Source organism: Cnephaeus nilssonii, assembly GCF_951640355.1.
Source record: "Cnephaeus nilssonii genome assembly, chromosome: 7".
NCBI classification, from domain to species: Eukaryota; Metazoa; Chordata; class Mammalia; order Chiroptera; family Vespertilionidae; genus Cnephaeus; species Cnephaeus nilssonii.
The window spans coordinates 26165021-26183727 of record NC_137078.1 but is presented as its reverse complement, the minus strand read 5'-3'; the positions used below and the strand labels follow the sequence as shown (position 1 = coordinate 26183727).

General features: G+C 40.5%; 1 protein-coding gene across 3 annotated transcripts in view; it reads right to left on the bottom strand.

The window, feature by feature from the left end:
* KDM1B (lysine demethylase 1B) overlaps window positions 1–18686 on the bottom strand; it is a 48807-nt gene extending 30121 nt beyond the window's left edge. Inside the window, exons 1-8 of one of the 3 annotated variants that reach the window (XM_079776439.1) lie at window positions 18539–18686; window positions 18182–18226; window positions 13983–14082; window positions 13089–13216; window positions 11679–11768; window positions 11029–11140; window positions 8804–8920; window positions 2250–2288 (exon numbers count right to left, since the gene is read on the bottom strand). In XM_079776439.1, coding sequence (XP_079632565.1) covers window positions 2250–2288; window positions 8804–8920; window positions 11029–11140; window positions 11679–11768; window positions 13089–13216; window positions 13983–14069 — 573 coding nt within the window. In that variant the 5' untranslated portion in view covers window positions 14070–14082; window positions 18182–18226; window positions 18539–18686. Of the gene's footprint in view, window positions 1–2249; window positions 2289–8803; window positions 8921–11028; window positions 11141–11678; window positions 11769–13088; window positions 13217–13982; window positions 14083–18181; window positions 18227–18538 lie in introns of those variants that run through there. The other 2 variants (XM_079776437.1, XM_079776438.1) reach the window with 2 other exon arrangements.
* Between the last annotated feature and the right edge of the window lie 21 nt (window positions 18687–18707).

Below are 18707 nucleotides of genomic sequence, written 5' to 3'. Positions count from 1 at the left end.
CTCAACACCCCAGGGCTGCCTCTAGGGGCCCCCTTCTGAGCAGAGCGCCAAGGACAGAGTCAACTGAGGGTTCAGACACTCCAAATAGACCATAGAGAAGGCTGAATGTAGGTGACTTATAAAACATTCACCCAAGCTCTTCCATTCTCTTATAGTTCCTGGGTCTTGCAGCTATGTTGGTAAATTGAGTCAGGACCCAGCAGAGAGCCCCTACCATCCTATTAACGCTCTCCCCCCCCCCCCCCCCCCGTCTTTCCTCCCAATAGAAGCCCACTTGAGGGTGCTCCGAACCTCTGCATTGGAACATGAGAAACTAAAACTGGCTAATAAACCAGCATTTGATCTTGCTATTCCAAGTGTGTTCGCTCAACACACTCGCCATTCCTGGACACCTCGCTCTAATTTTGTCCATATGCCATAAAAAATTCCCCTGTCATCTTGAATACACATACCAATGAAGAACTTGTACTTGATATAGTCAAGTCTATTAATGTAATAAAATACCCACTATACTAAGTTAAATAGTATTCCCCAGAACCTCAGAATGTAACCATTTTTGGAAACAAAGTCTTGCAGACCTTGTCATACTGGAGCCTTACACTCACTATGACTAGCATTCTTAGAAGAAGAGAAGAGACAGAGAGCCTGAAGACACACAGGGAGAGGGTCATGTGATGACGGAGGCAGAGATTGGAGTGATGCGTCTATAATAAGCCAAGAAATGCTAACAATTGCTGGCAACACCGGAAGCTGGAAGAAGCAGGAAGGATCCCCCTTAGAGCCTTCAGGGGGAGCACGGCCCTGTTAACACCTTGATTTGAGACATACAGACTCTGGAGTTATGAGACAATCAACTCCTGTTGCTTTGAGCCACCCAGTTTGTGGTAATTTGTTACGGCAGCCCTAGGAAGCTAATATAGGCACTCAAAAAATTTAGGAATTGCTTTTAAAGCGACTCTAGAATCCATAGAAACAGAAAAAGGGTAGATAGGTGATATGGCTAGAAGCCTGCTCCTGACCCCTCCTTAATGAAGCGCAAAAATAAATGACTGGCAGATGAACATCAAGGGCGTCTTCCAAACTTTCAAAAGTTCATGTATTCCAAGAATATGGCATCTGTCCCAAAGCTCAATTTCTTCTGCATGCTAAATGGTCTAATGTTAGGGGTCAGATTCATAAGGTATTGTGTTTACTTTTTCCTTCCTTTAATCTCATCCTGTCTATCCTAATCCCATATTATCTGGGCCACTGGTTTACCATAGAGATGTTTTAGGGAACAACTAATAATTAAAAAATGTGTGTATGTGTGTGTTTCACACACCTCTTTATATAACAGAATGGTTTTAAAATAGATTTTCTAGATGTCAATTCTTCCATTGCCTGAAAATCAACCACAGTCCTTGAGATTCAGAAATCCAGAAAAACTGCAAGTTAACAATCCTGAACTACTAAAATGCAGAAAAACCCAGAATCTCAGAATTTCAAAAACTCAGAGTCTTAAAAAGGCATTCTGTGAAAGGGCCATTGGCTCTGATTATGCAGCCCATGGATTGTGGCAGCTCCGGTAGCAAAGCTCCGTAAGGAATGAAATGTGGCCCTAGCTGGTTTGGCTCAGTGGATAGAGCTTCGGCCTGCAGACCAAAGGATCCCAGGTTTGATTCTAGTCAAGAGCACATGCCCAGGGTTGCGGGCTCGATTCCCAGTAAGGGGCATGCAGGAGGCAGCCAATCAATGATTCTCTCTCATCATTGATGTTTCTATCTCTCTCTCCCTTCCTCTCTAAAATCAATAAAAATACATATATATATTTTTTTAAAAAGGAATGAAATGTGTGAGGATTCGCAAGCTGGAGACGCTGTTCCCTTCCACGCAGGGCCAGGACAAAGCAGTTACATCAAGGTCTGAATATACGAGAACACTCTCACAGCTGAATCTGGGCCAAGACCATCAGACTTTAGACCCCTGTTCTTTTCTTGGAAGGATTCAGAGTTGTAAAGTCACCCATGAAAAAAAAGTATGACAAGCCTGATGGTTATCGTAAAGCAAGGTAGCAGTTTCTTCCTCTTTATTTCCTTTTAATGCAAAGCAATATAACTTTAAGTTGGGGAGGATCACCTATAATACCACTATTGCTAGCATTTTCATCATATCATTATCATGTTAGAATAAAACTGTTATTGTCATTTACATATAGTACTTATCATTGGAGATGCAATGAAGTCCAATCTAGAACATGTAGAAATACTCACTAGATCCTCTGGGAGGGAACAATGATCTGGGGTCTCGGGCTGAAAGGCAAACCAAGTGTTAATTAGCTTTACTTATAAAATATAGTCTTCAGTATCAATTTACCTTCAAGAAGATATCCCTTTTCACCTTTTAGAATGGCAAAGAAAAAAGTATGATGAACCACTGTATGCATGAAGGTGTGGGGAGGACAGCTACTCTCACAAGAACATCCAGGCGGAAAGCTAAAGAAATAATGACTCTTGCCCGGCCGGCGTAGCTCAGTGGTTGAGCGTTGACCTATGAACTAGGAGGTCAAGGTTCAATTCCCCATCAGGGCACATGCCTGGGTTGTGGACTCGATCCCCAGTGGGGGACGTGCAGGAGGCAGCCAATTCTCTCTCATCATTGATGTTTCCATCTCCCTCTCCATTCCTCTCTCTAAAATCAATAAAAATATATATATTTTTAAGAAAAGAAAGAATGACTCTGGAGAGCAACGGGACAAAATATGAAACTTTTAAATGAACCATAATTTGGCATTATCTTGTATAACTGAAGATGTACATACTATATGTCCAGCAACCTAACCTTTGTTGTATTTTCCAGAAAGGCCCTCATACATGTGCACCAACATAAGTAGAAAATGTCCAAAGGAGGATTGTTTGTAATAGAAAAAAGCTAAACACAATCCAGAGCCCATCAAGAGTAGAATGGATAGCCGAGACCGGTTTGGCTCAGTGGATAGAGCGTCGGCCTTCGGACTGAAAGGTCCCAGGTTCGATTCCGGTCAAGGGCATGTACCTTGGTTGCGGGCACATCCCCAGTGGGGGGTGTGCAGGAGGCAGCTGATCGATGTTTCTCTCTCATTGATGTTTCTAACTCTCTATCTCTCTCCCTTCCTCTCTCTGTAAAAAATCAATAAAATATTTAAAAAAAAAAAGAGTAGAATGGATAAACTGTGTCACAGTCAAACAATGGCCACTATTTGGTGATGAGAACGAACAAACTATAACCACACACTACAGCATGGATGCACCTGACAAACACAACGGTGAGAGAAAGCAGCCAGACCCCGAAGAAAACACTGTATGATTCCATTAACATAAAGCTCCAAAGCAAGCAAAACATCTGTAGTGTTTTAAGTCAGAATAGTAAGTGGGGGAGCAAGGGATGGAGGCTGTGAGTAAAAGGGGGTGCTGACAGACTCTGAGGGGCTGGTAGGTGTTCCATTTCTTTACTAGAAGCTGGCTAAATGGGGACTTCGTGAACATTCAGAGCTATATGCACCTTCTGTTTGTGTATTTCAAGTAAAAAGTTACCTAAATAGACTGAAGATTGGCATACCATATAGCCCCGCAGATCTGGCCCTTGGAATACACTCTGGAGAAACTTTGCCTGTGCCCAAGAGTGGCATGCATGAATGCTCACAGGAGCACGGTGTGTAACAGCCCCAAACCAGAAACAACGGTCAAGCCCGTGAACAGGAAAATAGATACATCGTGGTACAGTCGCACACCGCAATACTATACAGCAGGGGAAATGAATAGCTCAGAGCTCTGGCATCAACATGGATGCACGTGAAAAACCTCCACATTGAGTGAAAACAGCAAGCTGCAGAATACAAACAATGTGATACAATTTATAGCCAGTCCAAAAGTAGGCAAAACTTTACACGCTGTTTAGGGTTTTGTAAATATGTAACAAAAAGCTGAGGAATAATACATACAAAATTCGGAATACTGTGTCCTTGCAGTGAAGGAAAGGAAGGGGCACGCAGGAAGAGATAGAGGCTTTGGTATTAATGCTCAGCTTCTACAACTGCTAGATACGTGAGTGTTTGCTTTAATTCTTTGCTTCTTACACACAAATTACAAATCCTCTTTTGTGTCTAAGAATTATTTCATATTAAAACAATGGTATGTTCTCTTTGACACAGAAATGTTATAACTAGGAAATTATCCTACAAATATACTGAAAAATGGCAAAGATATACAGTTATTCATCACAGCACTGCTAACAACAAACATTTAAAAGTCACCTAAATGCTCTCAACCATGTTAAATTCATCATGATACATCCGCTCAGTAGAGTATTATACAGGCTTTAAAGAGAAAGAGGTCTTTAGGTCCTGAGATGGCAACATCTATCAGACATATGTAACGAAAAAAGCAAGCTCCAAAACAGTGTGCACAGTTTGCTACCATTCTTTTTAATGTTGTTTTACAAATAAACCTTTCCAGACTTTGTCCTTGACAGAATACCAAGCTGAAAACCAAAGGGACTCTGAATCAATAAACACCATTTAAATAAATATTTCAAAACTTCAGGCTACAGACAGTAACAGACTGGAGCAGTAGCTCTCAAGGGACAATTTGGGGATGGAGCGGAGGGGGGGGGAAAGAAGTGTAAAACATGATACTCTACTTAGGAGCTGGAATTTAAGAAGACCATGAAGCCTTCAACTTTAAGAGGGTTTGGAAGGAGAGAAAGGCAATTAAGTTTTCAAAAGCTTAAGGAATCTGAGACCTCTCAGTCCTCCTGGAAAAAAAGTTCTTTTTTTTTTTTTTAATATATTTTATTGATTTTTCACAGAGAGGAAGGGAGAGGGATAGAGAGCTAGAAACATCGATGAGAGAGAGACATCGACCAGCTGCCTCCTGCACACCCCCCCACCGGGAAATGTGCCCGCAACCAATGTACATGCCCTTGACCGGAATCGAACCTGGGACCTTCCAGTCCGCAGACCGATGCTCTATCCACTAAGCCAAACCGGTTTCGGCTGGAAAAAAAGTTCTTGATGTTAAAATACATTCAACTACATGATGAATCAAAATGAAGAACTTGGGATAGAAGGAACTGTGGTGAGAGAAATTGTGGGGAGTATTAAACCCAGTAAGTACAGAAGCAGAGTAAGCAATGGAGGGATGATGGTGATGGAAAATAAATGATACATTTACTCTGACAGAGCACACTAAACTAAAACACGAAACACTAACAGAAATTTGAAGCAAGGGAAAGGGGAGGTGTGACATAATTTACTTTTCCCACTTTCATAGCAGGGTGTCAATTAATATCTAAAATTGAAACATGCAACTAAAACAAAGTGATTCTAACCTCCTACCATTCTCATCATATATATTCATAACCTTTGAGGAAGTTTTTAGAAACTACCATTTCTTGAGATGAAGAAATAATTATCCTATGTTCAACGACTTCTTATTTCACTTTGGCTTCTTTTTCTGATTTTAAATTTTGCTGTACGCAATCATTTTACATAAAATGAGCATGCATAGTAAGTACTATTTCTTAACATGGGAAGTTATTTCTCAGCCAGGTCTTTTGCTTGAAATACATGAATACTGTTAAATAAATCTCATTTAGTATGGTTATTGCATGATGATGACTGCATGAGTTTTCTTTTATCATCTTTGTCCTTTTCTATATTATTTGACTTTTTCAGTAATGAACATATATAATTGGTCTAAAAATAAACTCATTTTAAAGAAGAACTTAGACTTTTCAAAAACTAGTTAAACTAAAAAAAAAAAAAATGGAAAAGGACAATTACCATCCCCCCATAAAGTCAAATAAACAAAAAAAGGGACACGGGCCATTTGAACAATTAGTCGAGATGAAGTTAAAGTTGTCCATTCCATTGTCAGCAGGTAAAAGAAAGGAGGGATTATATATAATTCCAAATGATAGTTAAACTAAAGCTAGTCAAAGCACAATGCAAAATGATTTTAATATAAACTTTTTATGTAAAATTATATCCAGTATTTAATAACATACATTAGTAAGCAAATCATCCGAAAATATTTTTAATCGTTAGAATAACTGTTTAGAAACTTGAGAAATAGGTTGAATGAAAATGGCCCAAAGGCTAATATCTATTGAAATAGTCTGCTATCTTTTACTGCTCTTGGTTGAACTCTCCTTTAAACATTATAATGAAATGCCACTGAGTCTACTTTTGGCTTGAGAAGTAATCTTGGACACAGGGCCTGGTTAAATTCAGTGCAGCCATGACATTATTTCGGCCAGCTTCCCCTCTGCCACACAAGCTCATGTACCTTCATGACTCAAACCCCAATTCCCATCAGTGCACTCAGCCTGAGAAATGAATTACCCACCGCCTCAGTGTCAGCCCTTCCCACTGTTTTCTCTTCTATCCCTCAGAGAGGCCTTCCCCTCTGAAGACTGCGCTCAAAAATCAATTAAAGGCTAAACTGAAAGGGTTCAGAACAGGATTTGTTCATTCCAGGACCCTGGTCCCAGGCTTAGATCTGTGCTTCCCACTCTTCACTCCCAAATTACCAACATCCAAAACAAAAACAAGGACGTCACCGCAGAGCTGGCTGGCATTAAAAGGAGGATAAGGGAACAGTGCAAACAACCTTAAGTTAACAAATGTGCCAAAGTAGATGAAATAGGCATATTTCTTGGAAAAACACATACACATTCTAAAACGGGTAGAATAAAACCACCTACATTGCTGTATATCTGTTAAAGAAAATGAGTTTATAACTTTAAAACTTCTCACAAAGAAAACTGACCCAAATTACTTCACTAGTGAATTATACCAAATGCTAAAGAAGAAATAGTATCAACATTACCCAAACTCTTTAACAAAATAGAGAAGAGGGATATGCTTCTGAATTCATTTTACGGAGCCAGCATAACGCAAACAGCAACACCCAAGAAGAACATTACAAGAAAAGAAAATTGTCATCATGAACACAGATGCAAATATCCTTAACAAAATATTAACAAACTGAATCCAACAATTCATTAAAAGGATACTACATTAAGAACAAATGAGATTTTTTCCAGGAATGTGAGGTAGTTTCAACATTCCAGAATTAGTGTAATTCACCACATTCACAGATGAAAGGGGAAAAACCACATGGTCATCATAAAAGATGTAGAGAAAGTATCTGACAAAGTCCAACATCATAATACCATTCATAATACCAAGTTCTCAGCAAGCTAGGAACAAAAAGGGACTTCTTTGATCTGATAAAAGGCATTTGTGAAAAGCTACAGCCAAGCCAGCATTATACATAATGATAAAATACTGAACACATTCCTCCTATGTCAGGAATAAGACAAGGATGTCTACTCTCCAACTTCTATTCAACACGGTACTGGTGGTCCTGACCAGTGTAGTAAGGCAAGAGAAAGAAAGAGCAAAAAGATGATTTTTTTTTTTAAAAAAGCAAAACCTTCTTTATTCACAGTTGTTACAACTATAGAAAACCCAAAGGAATTACAAAAAGACCTATGAAATTTAATAAGTTGAATAACTTAACAAAGCCTCTGGGTATAAAATCAACATATAAAAATTGTATTTCTATATCATTGCAACAAACAACTTGAAAATGAAGTTAAAAATAAATTCTACTTACAATCACAGGAAAAGAACACAAAATATCTAGAAATCTATTTAACAAAAGACATCCTCAATGAAAATTAGAAAACACTGTTGGGAGAAATTAAAAACCCTGAGAAGATGGAGAGAAAGATACACATGCTCAGGGTCACAACAGGGGTTGAAAATCTATACCGGTATACACTGAGTGGCCAGATTATTATGATCTCTGAACACATAATAATCTGGCCACTCAGTGTATATAAATATATATATATATATATATATATATATATATATATATATATATATATATACACACATTGAATGAATTTGTGCATGAATTCGTGCATGGGTGGGGTCTGGCCAGCCTGGCCAGGGGGAGGGGACATGGGCAGTTGGCCGGCCAGCCTGCTGGTCAAACTCCTGGTCGAGGGGACAATTTGCGTATTAGCCTTTTATTATATAGGATATACACTGAGTGGCCAGATTATTATGTGTTCAGAGATCATAATAATCTGGCCACTCAGTGTATATAAAAAGCCAGTGATCGGAATGCCTTAATGACCAGCACAACCAGTCGCTATGCCGCCCACTGCGGCCAGCAAACCGGCCAGATGGGGGGGGGAGGCCGCCGGCCAACCTCCCGGGGCCCCTCCCCCTCGCTGGCTCTGCCCCTGATTGCCCCCCCACCCTGATCAGGGGATGGGCCTTTTATTATATAGGATTTCCTTCCTTTGTCTCTACTGCTGGTCAGAGTAGCTGCATGATCTTATTCCATCCAATGAGATACAAACAGAAATCTATTGTTGGAACTTCCAGGAAAGCTCCCAATAAAAGAGGGGGAGACTCAGCTGGCACAGCCCTCTTGCCCTTTGACTCTCCCATCTTTACTGCTTAGAATTTGGTCAGAATGTCTGATGGTGCAGCAACCATCTTGTGGCAGAACTAGAAACGACAAGACTTCTTTGGGCAACTACACCAACCCTGGAGACCCCATTTCCAAACTGCTCATAACAAGAGAAAAATAAAATCCTCCATTGGTTAAGCCATTGTAGTTGGTGTTCTGTTATATGTAAGTGGACCAATACAATACTGATACAATGAGCAATACGGTAAACAAGAAATACATACCATTACTATTTACTAAGAACTAAATTAACCTAGCAATGAATTCAAAGGGAAAACCAACAGAGATCATACCTTAGCAGCAGTGTTTGGTTTCATACCACAGCGGTAGGTCTTTGCTATCTGTGGAGTAAGCTGGATTTCCTTGGTAAGTTGCCTCCATTTTCCACACTCAGGTTTTGTGCACTGAACCTAAATGGAAAGTAACATGTCAAGGTCAATCAGTTGGCTAATCTTGAGCCTGCATTTCTCTCCTCCACCACTCACTTTGCCATCTTCGTCACATGATTTGACCAACCTTTTAGCACTTTTCCTCTCCCTTGCATGACCATCACCCATATAACATACTTTTACCCCATAATTTCTGATTCAATACTAGCTCAGGCACCAAAAAAGTGCAACAGAATCTGACTACTACTATTGTCAGAAAGGTTTTCCAGCTCTAACTTAAGGAAATAATCAGTGTTAAATTTAGTTATAGTGAGTCATAAACTATCCACTAAATGCAATGTGGCATCTTGAATAGGATCCTGGAACAGTAAAAGACACTACTGAAAAAAACTGATGAAACCTATAAAAAGTCCATAATATAGTTACTGGTACTGTATTAATGTTAATTTCTTAGTTTGACAAACAATCATGGTGTGATAGATGATAACAATAGGAGAAATTAGTAGAGAATATATGGGAACTCTCAGTATTATTCTTGCAACTCTTTTGTAAATTTAAAACTATTGCAAAATAAAAAGTTTTTTTTTAAAGCGTACAGATATCCATATGCAAAAGAATGAAATTGGATTCCTATTTCACACATATCCAAAAATTAACTCATAATGGATCAAACACCATAACGTAAGAGCTAAAATGATAGAACTCTTAGAGGGAAAATTAGGGGAGTCAATCTTAATGACCTCAGATTTGGCAATGGATTCTTACTAGTAGATATAATACCAAAAGCATATGCAATAAAAGAAAAAATAAATAAACTAAACTTCAAAATTAAAAACTTATGTGCATCAAAGGACACTATCAAGAAAGTGAAAAGACAACCTATAGGAGAAAATATTTGCAAACCTAATATCTGATAAGGGTTTAGTATCCAGAATAAAAAACTCTTACAACTCAACAACAAAAGACAAACAACCCAATTTAAAAATGAGCAAAGTTTTGAACAGATATCTCTCCAAAGAAGATAAACAAATGGCCAACAAGCACATGAAAAAACACAAAAGGATGGGGAGACATAAATTGTTGAGGATGTGGAGAAATTTAAATCCTTATCCATTGCTGATGGGAATGAAAGATGCTGCAGCAGTTGCTAAGGAAAACAGTTTGGTAGACCCCCAAAAAGGAAAACATAGAATGTGACCCAACAATTTTATTCCTAGACTAGAGGCCCAGAGCATGAAATTCATGTACTCAGAGGGAGGTCCCTCAGCTCGGCCTGCACCCTCTTGCAGTCTGGGAGCCCTTGGGGGATATCTGCCTGCCGGCTTAGGCCCATTCCCTGTGGGGATCAGGCCTAAGCCAGCAGTCGGACATCCTCTTAAAGTTCGGGACCCCTCACTCCTTACCACTCAGCTCACTGCTCCTTAGCACTGCCTTGTGGCAGAACTAGAAACGACAAGACTTCTTTGGGCAACTACACCAACCCTGGAGACCCCATTTCCAAACTGCTCATAACAAGAGTGGCTCCCGCCACTGCCACTGTGCTCACCAGCCGTGAGCCTGGCTTCTGGTTGAGTGGCACGCCCGCTGTGAGAGCACACTGACCACCGGGGGCAGCTCCTGCATTGAGCGTCTGCCCCTGGTGGTCAGTGCGCATCACAGTGACTGGTCATTCTTGTCATTCCGCCGTAATGGTTGCCTGGGTTTTTATTAAATAGATGGGATATTTATCTAATATATGCAACACTACAATTTATTTTCAAAAAATGGTTAAATGGAAAAATAATATAAAGTTAAATTAATAAAAAAGCTAAAAGTTAACAAAATTATGTTAAAAGTAAAATGTTAAACCTTATTAGAATTTGTATATAAAGCATGAAATTGTCTTTAAAGATACACTCAGACAATTAACAGAAGAAAAGGTGAGAGATATGTAATCTTAACAATGGCTATCACCAGCCGGTGATAAGTCCTTAGTTTCTTCTTTATACTATGTTGAAGTTTCCTACAAAAATAAAAAATGTGATTTGCTTTAACAGACATAAAACAATAAATGTAGTAAAAGAAAAATTCCCCCCAAATCAGTATTTTTATCCATTTTTCTTGCATTTAGGTGCACAAGTGCTTTTTACCCAGTAGGGGAGTTGCTGGTCTGCCATGAAAGCTTTGGGACTGGGTTCAGTTTTTCCATTGCTCGTCCATATTTTTTTCCATGTCGTATATTTCTCATATCCATCCTTATGGCTGAAAAATAAAAATAAATATATCAAGCTAAGTCAACTGGGTTTTCAAAACAGAAGGCAGGTTAGAAAATCTTATGTAAAGAACTTAACTAGCCATATTATGAAGAGGGGGAAGTTATTATGGTACCCATAAAAGAGCCTGTCAGGTAAGGTGCATTCTTATCAGTTTTAAAATCTGAAACTATTAGGAAGGGACAGCTGCTACCTGTCTGTCCAAGCTCCCCCTACTTCTCAGTACCTTCCCCCAAATCTTGGCATTCGTCCCCCTGTGCACTGTCACAGAATAGTAAAGCTGCTCCTAGAGCTTTCAGATCTTGCAGACTAAAGAGAGTAACTGTCTCACTGAGGCAGATAGTTTTGAACCCTGAATGTGCACCCATGTAAACATGCACACATGCAAACTACAGCATAAAAGTCTGGCAAGTTGTAGTCAATGCAGGCATGGCTGCAGCAGTGGAATAATTCAGTAAGCCTGTGGGCTCAGCCTTAACCATCTGACCCCCTCCACTACAAAAACCTCCAACAATGAGAGAACAGACCTTCTGTAGTAATGGTCAAAGCATTCATTACAGAAATGCTCCCCACAGGAGAGGTGATACCATCGGGAGGTATAGCCATTCTTGGCACATCTGAAAATAGAAAAAACATGCAGCTTTGGTAATAAATAACATTTCTTCTCCCTTTTTTTTTCATTTGCCTCCTTTATTTATTTTTTTATTGAGGTATTATATGTGTACATATCTTACCATTCCCCCCCCCCCACACCCATACATGCCCTCACCCCCCAGTTTTGCGTCCATTGTTTATGCTTATATGCATGCATACAAGTTGCCTCCTTTATTTTAGCAAAAATAACAACAATAAAGTTTTCCCTCTGTTTCACTAAAATAGATTTCCCCCTTCCCTCCCAACCCACCCTATCCCCTTCACTTTAAAAAACAAACAAACATGTATCAAGCATTTCCTATGAGCCCATGTTGCATTCTCTCTTTACAATCCTAACAACCAGTAGCTAATAACAGGGGAAGTGGAATGGATGATTGATAGGTGATAACACATGGTGAGGACACAAGGACTTAGACCAGAGGACCTAACCTAGCTGGTTGTACACCAAAGGCCTGAGACTTAGGAGCTTTATCAAGACTCCCTGGAGCCAGGATAGGGTTTTATGACATGAACAGGGGATATCACTGTGCTTGCTGCAAGCTGCGCGTGGGTGAAGGAGAGAAGTGTGGTCTCTAGTAAGAACATCTGTCCCAATACTGAGTAGTGAATGAATCTGGAAGAGAACCCTTGAGCAGGCAATCTGGCAAACAGGACCTGTCAAGCAGCCAATAATGTAGTCAAAGAATGAAATCTAATGCCACGGTGAATACTACCACCACCACGCTTCGTGATTAAAAAATGGGATTTGTGTTCCAGGTTTTACTGGATCTTAAGCCTCCGTTGAAGATTTTTCTCTGGAAGTAAAAGTCAAGCTTGTGTCATCCCAATAAAAATGGGAAGTGCAGTTAGCCCCAGAGCCTCCATGAGACCTGTTTATGTCTACTGGCAAAGGAGGTATGTTATGTGAGGGAGGATGGAAGCCTAGAGAATGTTAGCAAAAATTACAACAACACCTGCTGGTCTATAGGGAGCGCCACAGTTCTCTCTGCTGTGTCCCCATCCCTGACCCTATTCCACTCTCAACTCACAAAAGCAGCTCAGCTACAGTCGGTGGGATCTGAGGACACTGATTGGCCACTGTGCAGAGCTGATATGGCTATGTCTACAGGAGGATCATATAGGAGGGCGTGGCATGTACAGAATGTATGGGCAATGTCTCTATTATTAGACGACTTACAGTATTTATATCTATCTTTAGTAAAACTATCTTTGAGGATGATGTTCTCACAGAGAACGCTCTCATAGGCAGGAATATGAGGCCAAGACATGTTATCTAAACAGACCTTTCAGAAGTACTTGCAAAGCACACGGGACACGTTGCAGTACAGCCTGCCTTTTCACATTTCCTATACTTCTTCTCTGACCCACCGTCTTCATCCTCATCCATCATCTCCGTTGCTTTTTTCTTTGCCTAAGAAAGAACCAGCTGGGGTTAAGATTTCACCAGAGTGGCCAAGGGTGAATGTGACCTCCACGTTAGGAGTTCTAAACTTGTAGATGAACAACACCCCGGCAGCAGGTTAGTGGCTAACAATATAGCAATTTCCTTGAGACTGTTCTGTGCAAATAATTCACTAACGTGCCTGAAATACAGAACCAGCATGTTAACAATAGGTCTCTAAGTAGAGAACTAAAATGGATGCAAGCCTTTTTTGGACAAAAGCTGTATCAATCAAAATAAAAGCTACTTTCAAATGGGAATTTTTTTTTTCTTAGAACAGTTTTACCTTCTCAGTATTGCATATTAAAAAAAAAAAAAAACTAGGACAATATTACATCGTTCAAGTTTTTTCTTTAGGGGGGAAAACAAAGCCCCTACAAAAAAAGATGGCAGTAAGTAAACCATCAACAGCACTCAAACAGCTACAAGCTGATGTAAAATTCCCACCAAGCATGATCTGACCACAGCTCACATCCTGGAGGCAACTACACAGCTGCAATTCTCTGAACACCCCATGTCGATTCTAACCCTATGTCTCTATCTTTGCAGTTCCTCCTGCCAGTAAGCTTTTTTTTCTACATTCTGTCTCTTTATCATCCTGTACTGTGACTGTTACGGGGTGAATTTTTCAACTAGACTACAAGTTTATAATCTTTTCATTTATAATTCTTCAGTGCCAATCAGAATAATTCTGTGTGCTCAAAACAGGTGCACAGAATGAACAAATGAGTGATACCTGCCTACCGGAACTCCTCAAAGGAAGGCTATCTGGAGAATGATCAAAAGATGCTTTTTTCTTTGTTCTCCCCCGTGCAGTTGCCATTGTATCAGATAATCTGCAAAAAAAAAAAAAAATTTAAACCATTAAACATTAGCATTTGCTAATACCTCCAACATTCTAGAACAGTTAATATGCAGTACTAGGTAATAATATATTCTCTGCAGTTAGACTGCCTGAATGTGAAGCCATTGCTTTCAAGTTACTTAACATCTCTAAGAACTCAAGTGTTCTTATACATAAAATGGGCATGGCAAGAGTCTATTATAGCACCAGTGAGAGCTACTTAAACAGGACTGGCATATTACAAGTATAAATAAATGGTATCCACTACTGGTGTGTACATTTAAAAATACAAAATTGAGAAAAACACTACACAAGTGACCAACAGACAAATCACATTGTTTGTAAAATTCAAGAAGTAACAACACCTAGTTTTTGTCTGTCTCTCTCCATCTTACTATATCTTCTTAGCAGTTCCTGAATTTTGATCTCTTATTATACTTAAAAAAAAAAACACAAAAAAACACACAACCTCATTCATTCCTACTCAGTAATACCCAACAAATAAACCTCAGGAGGCACACCATCTAGTCGCTACCAAATATAGGAATCTGGGTTAGTTACTGTACCTTTTAATTTTTTTTAACTTATTGATTTATTTAAATAGAGAGAGGAGGGAGAGGGAGAGAAAGATGGATTTGTTGTTCCACTTATTTATGCATTAACTGGTTGTCTCTTGTATGTGCCCTGACCAGGGATTGAACCCACAACCTTGGCCTATCAGGATTATGCTCAAATCAATGGAGTTACCTAGCCAGGGCAGTTACTTTATCTTCCACTAGAAATTTTTTTTAAGTTCTCGAACTAGTCTAACAGCATGGCTAAACAAACATTAAGAACCAAAAGTCTAGAAGAAAAATAATGCATGGTAACCATGAAAGATTGAGTAATAAAATTAGTATTTTTTCAATTAAGTTATATAAGGAATGAAAAATGCTTAACAGGCTGAAACCGGTTTGGCTCAGTGGATAGAGCGTCGGTCTGTGGACTGAAGGGTCCCGGTTCGATTCTGGTCAAGGGCATGTACATTGGTTGCGGGCACATCCCCAGTAGGAGGTGTGCAAGAGGCAGCTGATCGATGTTTCTCTCTCATCGATGTTTCTAGCTCTCTATCCCTCTCCCTTCCTCTCTGTAAAAAATCAATAAAATATATTTTTTTAAAATGCTTAACAGAAGTAAATACTCAATGATATGTGAATTCTACAATTATCACACATCTCCTTCTCTGATCCATTGTATTTACTACACACACATACACTCACACAAAATAGCATGCAAAATACATCGAACACACCTATAGATAAGAAATTTGAAAGTGGAAAAGTATTATCATTAGATACAAATTCCACATACAGGCATATCTTGGGAGATATTGTGGGTTTGGTTCTAGACCACCATAATGAAGTGAGTATCACTATAAAGTGAGTTGTAATCTTTTTCTGGCGGGGGTCTTGATTTCAATCAGCAAAAAGTGGAACACTTGTGAAGTGCAATAAAATCTTCATCTTGAAGAAAAGCTTTGAGGGGCTTCTAATCCTACTGTTCCCTACCTGTGAGTTCTGCTAACGCTCCTAGAGTATTTTTAATAGATTATTAACATCATGTGTGAAAACTTTGTTTTCTATCTACATCGACTCTGAGAAATCTTGACACCAATGTTATGGATGATTTTCCTTTAACTCACTCTTCCCTTTCTCAAAACCATCATGTTAGTTGTGAGCACATAAACTCTACATATATTCTGAAATGCATTATAGTTCTTTGAGCATTAAATAAGTTGTCATTTAGTTCTACGCACTCTGGATACAGATGGATAAAACACTAACACAATGTTCACAATACTACTACCTACCTAAGCCAAGGCTTTCTGGACCTCATTTATATTTTCAAAAGGCTGTCCAATCTAACAAATCTCTTTGTATAAAACATATATCCCACATTATTAAAAAAGTGAACTACAAATAAGGCATATATAAATACAGTATTTGTAAATGTATAGTATACTAGTACATAAGTATTGCCACAAAAATACTTGAGTTTAGCCCGGCCAGTGTGTCTCAGTGGCTGGGTATTGAACTATGAACCAGGAGGTGACGGTTTGATTCCTGGGCAGGGCACATGCCTGGGTTGGGGGCTCAATCCCTGGTAGGGAGCAGATCAAGGATTCTCTCTCATCACTGTTTCTATCCCTTTCTTCCTCTCCCTTCCTCTCTCTGAAATCAATAAAAATATATTTAAAAAATAAGTAAATATTTGATTTAATGTGGGGTTTAGGAACATAATCAGCCTAGGTTCATGCAACATTTGACTCTAGGAAAGCAAGCATTCTAAAAAAAAAAAGCATAGAAATTTCATCAGACATTTAAGTCCAACTGTAAACTGGAAAATATGTATTTAATCTCAATAAAGAATGATGCAAATCAAGAAATGGTTAAGAGGAAACGAATACATTAGCTATAAAAGCCATTATTAAGTCTGTGTTGTCTGGGGAAAAATATGATTGAAGATTTTTAGGTTGGTACATTTTCACCTTTAATTATACGATTAACAGTTATGTGCCATCATCCTTTATTGACACTTGCTGTAATTTCTGTATTTTCACTATTGTTGGGTTCTTGGGGCTTAAAACGTAGGAAAAATTTTTAAGTAAAGTTGGAAGGACTATAATTTTTGTGCTGTTAAATATAATCTCGGAACCCTCGCCAAGCGTTTCAGTTGGTTAGAGCATCATCTCATACACCAAAAGGTTGTGGGTTTGATTCCCAGTCAGGGTACAAACCTAGGTTTAGGGTTCAATCCCAAGTCTGGACTAATGCAGGAGGCAACTGATTGATGTTTCTCTCTCACATTGATATTTCTCTCTCTCTTTCTCGTTCTCTCGCAAATCAAAAAGATATCCTCGGATGAGGATTTAAAAGTAAATAAAATCTAGAAATATTGATCAAAAGTGTCATTAAAACAAATTAGTATATTGGAAGTGCTTTCCCACCTGCTTCTTCAAATTAATAAGCACGTCTAATTTTAAATTTAATCAATATGTTTCATGTTCTATATAATTTTATAAGCAAATATCTCCCTAATTTTAAATTCAGAACCTTGGTTTTCTTTTAATGTGACAAAAGAAAAAATGTGGGGTTTTTTCTGAAGTAAATTATTCAAAAAGACTTTTTAAAAACACACACACATTATTCATAAAAATAAGAATCAAAATGACTCCATGTTAGAATAAAAATTTGTAGGGGCATCAGCATTTCTAAAAATAAAACAAACTACTACAAACATCTTCAGACAACCGAAACAGGAATTTCCCTTTGGGCCACTTAAAATAAAGCAGGACTAGTACCTTACTGCACCCACACTAATAAAATTTTCCAAAATATGGATCCAGTTCAACGGCCTGACTGCTTTACTTTCCCTGCCTGAAAAACTATTAATTATTGATGGTCATTTTCTCATGTGCCTCCTTAAGAAGCCTTCCCTCCCAATGCCTTCCTCCCACTAAAATAGATTTTTTTAAATAAAAAAAGCTAAACAAAACACAAAAGTCTTGAACTGTGTGTGAATGGGGAGTGATGGATCTGCCCAAATGGGCTGGTCTATGGACTTCAGTGCGCTCACCAAAGGGAAGGCTGGGCCTCTATCTGGCTAGGTTCCACGTCACTGAACCCCAACTTTCTACAGCTGGGCCTTCCTCTTCCTTCCCGTTTCACTTGCCAGCTGCCAGGTTGTTGACTAACATCCACCGTAACGGGGCTGCCTGCTCCGGGTTCCCGGCCCCGGAGGAGGTACCCCAGCACCTGGCAATGCCCAGCGAGCCTCAACGCGCGGTGGCCGCGCTGGAGCGTGACTAGGACACCTGCAAGGCTGTGCGGGCTCCTCGCCGCCACGCTCCCGGCTGCGAACACGCAAGGGAGTTCCTACTCGGGGCCGTGGGCTTTCCCCGCCGCAGCACACCCTCCCCCGGTGACAGGGCTCTAACAGTCCCCTGGAGGGATCCCCAACGCTCCCCCGTGCCCGCGGCAGCCGCCTCGCTCTCCGAAAAGCTTTCTCGGTCAGTTCTCCGCAGTCGGAGAAGCAACCACCTCCGGGCTCACCTGAGCACTGAAAAGGGTGCAGGCAGTCGCGGGGAGACGGCGGCGCTGGAGAGGAAGGAATTATTGCATGGGGTTAGGAGAGACCCTCCACGCGACGAATCAGGGAACCCCGTCGCCGCAACACCCCGGCCCGGGGATTTCTCTTCCTCGAGCGGTGATCCCCACCCCGCACCCCGCTTCCAATCCGCCGAGGGAGGTATCAGCCCCGAGGGCATCCATCCGCCTCCCACCTGGGCGCGGGGCGCAGCGCAGGGGGGAGAAGAAGGGTTTGCACCCCAGCCCAGCTGCTTTGTGCAGAGCTGACACCCCAAAGGCGCCGCAGCCCCTCCGGTCACTCCGAAGCCGCGTGCGCCTCACCTCGGAGAGCGCGCGAGACCAAGCGCTCCGCCCCGGGCCGCGGGCGCCCCTCCCGAGCCGCGCGCCGCGCGCACGGGGCTGCACGATCCGCGCCGCGAGCCGCAGCCCCCGCTCGGCCGTCGCCGCCGCCGCCGCCGCCGCCGCTTCCGCCCCTGTGACGGCGTGACCC